The following is an 11,479-nucleotide window of genomic DNA, read 5'->3' as shown; positions in this document are numbered from 1 at the left end:
GGTTAAACATGTCAGTGAGAAAGGTGAAGTCATCTTTCGAGACGCAAACCGGTAAAAGTATTTAACATATTCTAGGAATCTGAAAAAAAAAAAAAAAAAAATTTACATGTAATTAATGTGAAGCTCAGATGTGAGCCAAGAAAACCATGTTGCCTTCAGCAATCCAGTTTGGATCAAGGCAGCGTGTATAAACAGTGTGCTGGACCATAGTGCAACAAAGCAGTGACACACAAGTGATACGGTCACCATGTAGGCAGACAGACTCGGGAAACACGGTCACTATTCGGCACAACAGACAGGTGACATAGCCACCATTCAATAGGACAGGTGAGACAGTACAACAGATTTCACCATTCAACACGACAGACAAGGAACACAATCACCATTCACAATATACAGATGACATGGTCACCATTAAACACAACAGATGTGTCACCATTTATCACAAAAGACAGGTGGCATGGTCACCATTCAACACAACAGACAGGTGACATGGTCACCATTCAACACAACAGATGTGTCACCATCCATCACGACAGACAGGTAACATTGTCACCATTCAACACAACAGACAGGTGGCATTGTCACCATTCAACACAACAGGCAGGTGACCTAGTCACCATTTAACACAACAGATGTGTCACCATCCATCACAACAGATGGGTAACACTGTCACCATTCACCACAACAGACAGGTGACACGGTCACCATTCAACACGACAGACAGGTGACACGGTCACCATTCAACACGACAGGTGACATGGTCACCATTCAACACAACAGATGGGTAACACTGTCACCATTCCACACAACAGGCAGGTGACATGGTCACCATTTAACACAACAGATGTGTCACCGTCCATCACAACAGATGGGTAACACTCACCATCTACCACAACAGACAGGTAACTTGGTCACCATTCAGCACAACAGGCAGGTGACATAGTCACCATTTAACACACCAGATGTGTCACCATCCATCACAACAGATGGGTAACACAAGTCACCATTCAACACAACAGACAGGTGACACGGTCACCATACAGCACAACAAACAGGTGACATGGTCACCATTCAACCAACAGACAGGTGACATGGTCACCATTCATCACAACGGACAGGTGACATGGTCACCATTCAACACAACAGACAGGTGACATGGTCACCATTCAACACAATAGACAGGTGACATGGTCACCATTCAACACAACAGGCAGGTGGCATGGTCACCATTCATCACAACGGACAGGTGACATGGTCACCATACAGCACAACAGACAGGTGACATGGTCACCATACAGCACAATAGACAGGTGACATGGTCACCATTCAACACAACAGGCAGGTGGCATGGTCACCATTCATCACAACGGACAGGTGACATGGTCACCATTCAACACAAAAGGCAGGTGGCATGGTCACCATTCATCACAACGGACAGGTGACACGGTCACCATTCAGAACAACAGACAGGTAACACGGTCACCATACAGCACAACACAGGTGACATGGTCACCATTCAACACAACATACAGGTGACATGGTCACCATTCCACACAACAGACAGGTAACACGGTCACCATTCAGTACACAGACAGGTGACATGGTCACCATATAGCACAATAGACAGGTGACATGGTCACCATTCAACACAACAGACAGGTGGCATTGTCACCATTCAACACAACAGGCAGGTGACCTAGTCACCATTTAACACAACAGATGTGTCACCATCCATCACAACAGATGGGTAACACTGTCACCATTCACCACAACAGACAGGTGACACGGTCACCATTCAACACGACAGGTGACATGGTCACCATTCAACACAACAGATGGGTAACACTGTCACCATTCCACACAACAGGCAGGTGACATGGTCACCATTTAACACAACAGATGTGTCACCGTCCATCACAACAGATGGGTAACACTCACCATCTACCACAACAGACAGGTGACTTGGTCACCATACAGCACAACAAACAGGTGACATGGTCACCATTTAACACACCAGATGTGTCACCATCCATCACAACAGATGGGTAACACAAGTCACCATTCAACACAACAGACAGGTGACACGGTCACCATACAGCACAACAAACAGGTGACATGGTCACCATTCAACCAACAGACAGGTGACATGGTCACCATTCATCACAACAGACAGGTGACATGGTCACCATTCAACACAACAGACAGGTGACATGGTCACCATTCAACACAACAGACAGGTGACATGGTCACCATTCAACACAACAGACAGGTGACATGGTCACCATACAGCACAATAGACAGGTGACATGGTCACCATACAGCACAACAGACAGGTGACATGGTCACCATTCAACACAACAGGCAGGTGACATAGTCACCATTCATCACAACAGACAGGTGACATGGTCACCATACAGCACAATAGACAGGTGACATGGTCACCATTCAACACAACAGGCAGGTGGCATGGTCACCATTCATCACAACGGACAGGTGACATGGTCACCATTCAACACAAAAGGCAGGTGGCATGGTCACCATTCATCACAACGGACAGGTGACACGGTCACCATTCAAAACAACAGACAGGTAACACGGTCACCATACAGCACAACACAGGTGATATGGTCACCATTCAACACAACATACAGGTGACATGGTCACCATTCCACACAACAGACAGGTAACACGGTCACCATTCAGTACACAGACAGGTGACATGGTCACCATATAGCACAATAGACAGGTGACATGGTCACCATTCAACACAACAGACAGGTGGCATTGTCACCATTCAACACAACAGGCAGGTGACCTAGTCACCATTTAACACAACAGATGTGTCACCATCCATCACAACAGATGGGTAACACTGTCACCATTCACCACAACAGACAGGTGACACGGTCACCATTCAACACGACAGGTGACATGGTCACCATTCAACACAACAGATGGGTAACACTGTCACCATTCCACACAACAGGCAGGTGACATGGTCACCATTTAACACAACAGATGTGTCACCGTCCATCACAACAGATGGGTAACACTCACCATCTACCACAACAGACAGGTAACTTGGTCACCATTCAGCACAACAGGCAGGTGACATAGTCACCATTTAACACACCAGATGTGTCACCATCCATCACAACAGATGGGTAACACAAGTCACCATTCAACACAACAGACAGGTGACACGGTCACCATACAGCACAACAAACAGGTGACATGGTCACCATTCAACCAACAGACAGGTGACATGGTCACCATTCATCACAACAAACAGGTGACATGGTCACCATTCAACCAACAGACAGGTGACATGGTCACCATTCATCACAACGGACAGGTGACATGGTCACCATTCAACACAACAGACAGGTGACATGGTCACCATTCAACACAACAGACAGGTGACATGGTCACCATACAGCACAATAGACAGGTGACATGGTCACCATTCAACACAACAGGCAGGTGACATAGTCACCATTCATCACAACAGACAGGTGACATGGTCACCATACAGCACAATAGACAGGTGACATGGTCACCATTCAACACAACAGGCAGGTGGCATGGTCACCATTCATCACAACGGACAGGTGACATGGTCACCATTCAACACAAAAGGCAGGTGGCATGGTCACCATTCATCACAACGGACAGGTGACACAGTCACCATTCAAAACAACAGACAGGTAACACGGTCACCATACAGCACAACACAGGTGACATGGTCACCATTCAACACAACATACAGGTGACATGGTCACCATTCCACACAACAGACAGGTAACACGGTCACCATTCAGTACACAGACAGGTGACATGGTCACCATATAGCACAATAGACAGGTGACATGGTCACCATTCAACACAACAGGCAGGTGGCATGGTCACCATTCATCACAACGGACAGGTGACATGGTCACCATACAGCACAACACAGGTGACATGGTCACCATTCAACACAACATACAGGTGACATGGTCACCATTCCACACAACAGACAGGTAACACGGTCACCATTCAGTACACAGACAGGTGACATGGTCACCATATAGCACAATAGACAGGTGACATGGTCACCATTCAACACAACAGGCAGGTGGCATGGTCACCATTCATCACAACGGACAGGTGACATGGTCACCATTCAACACAACACAGGTGACATGGTCACCATTCAACACAACATACAGGTGACATGGTCACCATTCCACACAACAGACAGGTAACACGGTCACCATTCAGTACACAGACAGGTGACATGGTCACCATATAGCACAATAGACAGGTGACATGGTCACCATTCAACACAACAGGCAGGTGGCATGGTCACCATTCATCACAACGGACAGGTGACACGGTCACCATTCAAAACAAGACAGGTGACATGGTCACCATTCAACACAACAGGCAGGTGGCATGGTCACCATTCATCACAACGGACAGGTGACACAGTCACCATTCAACACAACGGGCAGGTGACATGGTCACCATTCAACACAGACAGGTGACATAGTCACCATTCAACACAACAGACAGGTGACATGGTCACCATTCAGTACACAGATGACATGGTCACCATTCAACACAGACAGGTGACATAGTCACCATTCAACACAACAGACAGGTGATGTGGTCACCATTCAGTACACAGACAGGTGACATGGCAACCATTCAACACAACAGGCAGGTGACATGGTCACCATTCAACATAATAGGTGACATGGTCACCATTCAACAACAGGTGATATGGTCACCATTCAGTACACAGACAGGTGACATGGTCACCATTCAACACAACAGGTGATATTGTCACCATTCAGTACACAGACAGGTGACATGGTCACAATACATCACAACAGACAGGTGACATGGTCACCATTCAACACAATAGACAGGTGACATGGTCACCATTCAACACATCACAGGTGACGTGGTCACCATACTGCATAATAGACACAAAACATTGTGCGACTGTTGATAATTAAACAGGGATATGACTGACATAGTCATTATGATAGTCATATACAACATGGAATGTATGGATTCCCTGTTGAGCACAACTCTTGATGTACTACTATAAGCATGAAGCTGTATGTTTCCCATCATGGAATTCAACCCAACAGTATCGTCTGTGTGGGATCACAATGCAGATGGAGTCTCGGGACTGGGACTGTGAGAGAGAGAGAGAGAGTGATTAAAGAAACTTGTGCTTATTCTGCTTGGAGTTCTAAACACTGATGCACAAATTTATTTTAGTAAACAAGACTTAAGAGTGAACACAACACTGCACAACAAAGAACAAAAACAGCACTGTACAATGATGATGACCATAGTTTTTACATACTTATTAATAACAACTTAAATAGTATTCATAACAAAACTAAACACTACCCCAAGCGGGAAAGTAGACAAAGGTGATCTTTCTCCCACAGTCCCGGTGCCAGTGCATGAACACACACCATCCACCACCACTTTTCCTCGTACACACCCACACATGACGCACAAACCTGCACACAGACACTGGACAGTCAACTCACACACACATGCACACACTTCAGAACATATAAAACCAGGTGAGTGAATCAAGATGGAGAAAATGACCATATAGTTATCTTGTAGTTCTTGTTTTATTTATTACAACTTGTGATTCCTAAAAACAGAAAGACATAACATAAAATTACTTTTTTTTTCTACAACTGGTAATTCCATAAACACAGAAAGGTAACTTTTCATCATATTACTTTTTTCATTACAACTCCTGATTCCATAATCACAGAAAGATAGATGAATATATACACATACAGAGAAAGGGAGAGTTGTAAATGTTAAAGCAGATAATGCAATTCGCATTCACCCTGATAATGTGATATTGATTTCACTATCAACATTAACTGTATGACTTCCATTGGACAATCTAATTATTGCTGTATGACTGCAAAGTATGTTTTGGACAATTCAATAACTTCAGTTCGACTGCATATAGGCAGGGGGTTTTGTATGTTGGGTTGGTTTTTTTTTATTTCAATTTATAAATTGATCCTTTGAGCACATTATCCAACGAGAAACATGCATTCCCTTTAGTCTAAAGTTCCATACGGGTTCTTGAAATTCAAACAAGAAGTCAAATAGGCTACATTCACACTTAGCCCAGCCAGTTGCTGACAGTACCTGGCCAGAAGTTGTGTGCATGTCATTTTGCGCTTTCTGCCAGGGATAGTGTTCACACTGGCCCCAGCTGTCTCCAGCCATCCTTTTGATGTGTCCCATGTCGACAGATGAGACACTTGGCTGGTCCAAAGGACAGAACCCTTCAATGTTACAAGCAGCGTGAATCCCAATATTTATTTGTTTGTTGTTGTTTTTTCATATGGAGAGCGCCGTAGCGGACAGCAACTAGCTATATCTGACTGAAGTGTGTTGCTGTGTCAGGCTGGCAGCAGCTGGCTGGACTTATTGTAGCTTTAATGACAGGTGTGTGCACTCAGCTGATAAAAGAAGCGCTGGGTACTTTCAACTTTTTTTCTTTCTATTTTTTTTTTTTTTTAGCAAGTGCTTGTGCCTCTATTTTCTCACTTGGCAAACTAGCAGGTTATCGGCACTTTTCAGCATCCACCTCATTTTCATCATTCTTCTGACCTTTTAAAAACCGATAGATTCGTGCATGTATTTGGCAAATGATAGATCTTCTGACTGCTTTCAAAGCAGTTCAGTGAAAATTTTTAATTTAAAAAAAAAAAAAGAGAGAAAAAGAATAAAATAAAAATTCAGGCCACACAAAAATGGGACATGGGAAGCAATTCTGTAGTTGCCCACTTATCTGAAGAAGGGATTTATCTAATAAGCATCTAAAGACAGGAAATCAAACAGATTGATCAACAGTAAATATCATATGCAATACCAGTATTAGTACTATAGCAATGTTTTGTCTGAACAATAATAAACCTGTTAAATCCGTTCATCAGAAATGGATGAAAATGTCAACTATTCATGCAACAAAGCAAAAGTCAGTATCATGCATGTACATCTCACACATTCACAAACTCAGACAACATTTTTGATGCGATAATTCAAGGATAGACTTCTATACGTAAGAATGAAAAAGTTTCATGACAAAACCTAGCACCTTTTATTATTGTCAAGTCAGACTCAGTCTGCATGTCACTGTGGACCTGATGTCAGTGTATGCTGACCGTCAGTCACAGTGTGCCTGAGTGTCAGAGTGTTGAGTGTCTGCTGACACACAGTGTGATGGAAGTTGAGTGACAGTGCTGAATGTCTGCCAACTAGTGGTTGACATGAAAGTTGAGTGTCACAGAGTGTTAGTGTCTGCCGACTCACAGTGTGATGAAAGTTGAGTGTCACAGAGTGTTGAGTGTCTGCTGACTCGCAGTGTGATGAAAGTTGAGTGTCAAAGTGTGTTTAGTGTCTGCTGACTTACAGTGAGATGAAAGTTGAGTGTCTCAGAGTGTTGAATGTCTGCTGACTCACAGTGATGAAAGTTGAGTGTCACAGTGTGTTGAGTGTCTGCTGACTCGCAGTGAGATGAAAGTTGAGCATCTCAGAGTGTTGAGTGTCTGTTGACTCGCAGTGTGATGAAAGTTGAGTGTCACAGTGTGTTGAGTGTCTGCTGACTCGCGCAGTGTGATGAAAGTTGAGTGTCACAGTGTGTTGAGTGTCTGCTGACTCGCAGTGTGATGAAAGTTGAGTGTCAGAGTGTGTTGAGTGTCTGCTGACTCGCAGTGTGATGAAAGTTGAGTGTCACAGTGTGTTGAGTGTCTGCTGACTCACCATGTGAAGAAAGTTGAGTGTCACCAGTGTTGAGTGTCTGCTGACTCGCAGTGTGATGAAAGTTGAGTGTCACAGAGTGTTAGTGTCTGCTGACTCAGTGTGATGAAAGTTGAGTGTCACAGTGTGTTTAGTGTCTGCTGACTTACAGTGTGATGAAAGTTGAGTGTCACCAGTGTTGAGTGTCTGCTGACTCACAGTGTGATGAAAGTTGAGTGTCACAGAGTGTTGAGTGTCTGTTGACTCGCAGTGTGATGAAAGTTGTGTGTCACAGTGTGTTGAGTGTCTGCCGACTCACCGTGTGATGAAAGTTGAGTGTCACAGTGTGTCGAGTGTCTGCTGACTCACAGTGATGAAAGTTGAGTGTCACAGAGTGTTGAGTGTCTGCTGACTCACAGTGAGATGAAAGTTGAGTGTCATAGCATGCTGGCTGTCAGTCACAGTATCAGTCTGCTGAAAGTCACAGTGCTGAGTGTCAGTCATCCGACTGTCACGGCATGCTGACTTCAACAGTGTGCTGAGTGACTGCCAAATATCACGGTGCGCTAAGTCATAAGTGTCAGTGAACTGACTGCTGAGTGTCTGCCACATGCCACAACACGCTGTCTGCCAAAATGTGACAGCCTGCAAGGTGACTCACATCAGAATGGGGTGAAGTGAAGCAAGAACTAGTCCCTAGTCTCGACACCGGCCACAAGAGCTGCCCTTGCCCCCCGTGAAGCCGCCACGACCTGGGTCATCGTGGGGGTGGTGAAGGCGAGCGGAGTGCTGGTGGGGGCCACACACCCCACAGGGCAGCGGCACTAACACCTCCCCACACTCCCTACAGTGAGGGCGGGGGGGAGGGCGCGGGGGACGCCCTGCAATCACGTCCTCATAATTCCGCATCAAGATCCGCGCAATGTCGTCATCGTTGTCCACACCCCACTGCCGACCCACTGCACGCCACTGGGCCAAGACGGGTGGGGGCAGACACAGGCGATGTGGGGGTGGGGCCGCGGGGCTGGCAGCTTGTTGGCGCTGTCGTCGAGCCCTCTGATGTCTGCGATGTGGTCCTGAGAGAGAGTGCTGGTCGTCTCCAATGACAGATTCAGCGTGTGCCATGCCACTGCCATGTTCATGTTCAGTGTCTGTCGTGTCACTGTCATCACTTCTGTGTGTGGTATCATCACTGTCAGTGGCATGTTTATCCCCTGCATTATCATTTTCACATCCTCTGTCATCAGCACCACTGTCACTGGTGCCAGTGGATGACTCAGACACCGCACCTGTCTTCTGCACGTCTACACACCTTTCAACACACCTGTCTCCGCTGACTGACGCACACGGGTCATAAGCTGAGTTGTCATACTCTACTTCTGTGCACTGTGATACCACAGCCTGAAACATGGTGCTGTCAGGTCCCTCATTTCTGGTGATCCTGCCTTCCCTGCCGTTCACACCATTGCTATTCCTGGTCATCAGACATGGAGAGGGGCACTCGGCCCCACTGACCTCACTGTGCGCTGGGCTCACACAGCACCCGGCAGTGGTGGCTTGGTTGTGTCCTGGTGGCCACACACACCCTTTACCATGCTCACCACCACAACCTGTCCTCTGCTCACCACTATCTCCTGTCCTGTGTTTGTTGCCGCCATCTCCCATCCTGTGCTCACCAGATCCTGTCTTCTGCTCAACATCGCATCCTGTCCTCTGCTCACCACCCTCTCCTATCTTCTGCTCACCATGATTCTCTGTCATCTGCACATCACTATTTTCTGTCACCTCACCACTATTTTCTATCATCTGCTCACCACTACTTATCATCATCTGCACACTATTCTCTGTCTTCTGCTCACCACTATTTTCTGTCATCTGCACACCACTATTTTCCATCGTCTGTACGCCACTATTTTCTGTCATCTGCATTCCGCCATCTCCTGAGCAGTGCTCACTGTTTGGGTCCCCTTGGTCCCTCAGGCTGAAGCCCTTCCTTCCCTCTTTGTCCTCTGCCCTTTCCACCGACATCGCTGCTGACCTTGACCTTACTCACCACCAACCTCTGTGAGGAAAGAGCAAATTTACATGTAGTATGAACAAATGCACAAATGTTCAATGCATATTTTGCATCTATAGCTCCCTATCAGAATACAGAATACTTTATTATCTCTACAAGAGAAATTCATGTGTGATGTGTGCTACACAAATAATGCATGAGAATCACAATCACTATCATTAATATTAATACATAAACTATAAAGACATGCGCAAATGCTAAATTGATGTAAACCTCACATACAATAATTACAACCATACACATGCAAGTGTCAGTCTCACAGTTATTCAATGTGAATACATAAAAGACATATAGTGCTTAATTACCTAGATAATGTAAGCCTCACAATACAAAAGTACATGCATAAATATCATAATTAAAACAAATACATGATTAAAACCAAATTATTCAACAGTATTTTTTTAAAAAAACAACTAAATAGTACAGAAGTATCAGAATGCGAGCACACACACACACACACACACACACATATACACAGGAACTATACTTATAGAAATAGTTTTGCATTAAGATAAGAACTGATCTGTGTGGGGTAAGAAAAACTGTTGTGGGTTTTAAGAGTTTCCAGTTTAAGAATCAGTAGCATTCCCTATTTTGTGAAGATACAGCTGTCATCGTCTATGATATGTATTGATTTTTTATCACCCAGCGTTTGTACAGCTCATTCAAAGGTTCTTGTTTGGTACTTACTATCTTGCTAGACACATTAACAATTTTGCTCAATATGTCCTTGTTCTCCACATTTAAACTGTACCAGCAGATAACAGAAAAAGAAAAAAAAAACAACCTGACTCAGTGAAGCAGCAGTAAAAACCCTATAGAATTTAAGGATTGACCTGAATGTTTCTGAGCATTTCTTTTGGATGCAATAGGTGTTTCACTGTCTGCTGTAAAACTGAGTTTATCATCAATCATGGTTCTCAGGTATTTGTCATCACTAACTCTTTTGACTTGTGTGCCACTGATAAAGAGATGAGGGACAGGGGTAGGACTTCTCCTGAAATCAAATCCCATTTCTTTTCTTTTCTTTTTCTTTTTCTTTTTTTTTTTTACATCTAAATCTAAGTAGCTGTTATTGCACCAACATGAAAAAATCACACCTTGTTAAGAATAGACAGTGTCAGAGTTTTTTTTAATATTTAGAGAACATTTGATTTTGCAGGAAAAAATACATTTCACACTTTTTGCACCTCCAAACAACAACAAAATAATTATCACAAAAAATCCTCTAAACAACTTAACAAGACAGTACTTTCACAGCATGAAGTAATGTGCTTAAGTTTCACTAAATGAATAAATTGAATTTGTTGCAAAAGTATACAAAGGGCTTTTGTATACTGAATGCGGACTGAACAATTATACTGCAGCATATCTGTATAATGAAAAGAAAAGAAAACAAACATTCTGCTCCGCTTCGTAAAATAATATGTTCCCAGCTTCCTCAGAGTTCGCTCATGGAAGCTGGGATACAATAATTAGTAAAACTTTACCAATTCCAGCACGCTTGAAGAGCAAAAGACGCACAGTACGTCACCAAACTTTTCAAACCTGTCGTGCATTCACCATCAAGCAAACATCCTGTCTGCTCGACCGCGGACAGGAAGGAAGCGGCGG

The 11,479-nt window shown here is 44.4% G+C and overlaps 1 protein-coding gene across 1 annotated transcript; it reads right to left on the bottom strand.

Annotated features, from left to right (window-relative positions):
- Positions 1-3,384: 3,384 nt before the first annotated feature.
- On the bottom strand, positions 3,385-11,468 carry LOC143287701 (uncharacterized). The gene is made up of 2 exons (XM_076595915.1): positions 11,356-11,468; positions 3,385-9,850 (listed from the first exon to the last, which is right to left on the bottom strand). The coding sequence occupies exon 2, from the start codon at positions 9,814-9,816 to the stop codon at positions 8,485-8,487; it is 1,332 nt and encodes a 443-aa protein (XP_076452030.1). The 5' UTR covers positions 9,817-9,850; positions 11,356-11,468; the 3' UTR covers positions 3,385-8,484.
- Between the last annotated feature and the right edge of the window lie 11 nt (positions 11,469-11,479).

Source organism: Babylonia areolata, chromosome 11 (assembly GCF_041734735.1).
Source record: "Babylonia areolata isolate BAREFJ2019XMU chromosome 11, ASM4173473v1, whole genome shotgun sequence".
NCBI lineage: Eukaryota > Metazoa > Mollusca > Gastropoda > Neogastropoda > Buccinidae > Babylonia > Babylonia areolata.
This window is presented reverse-complemented; position numbering and strand designations above follow the sequence as displayed.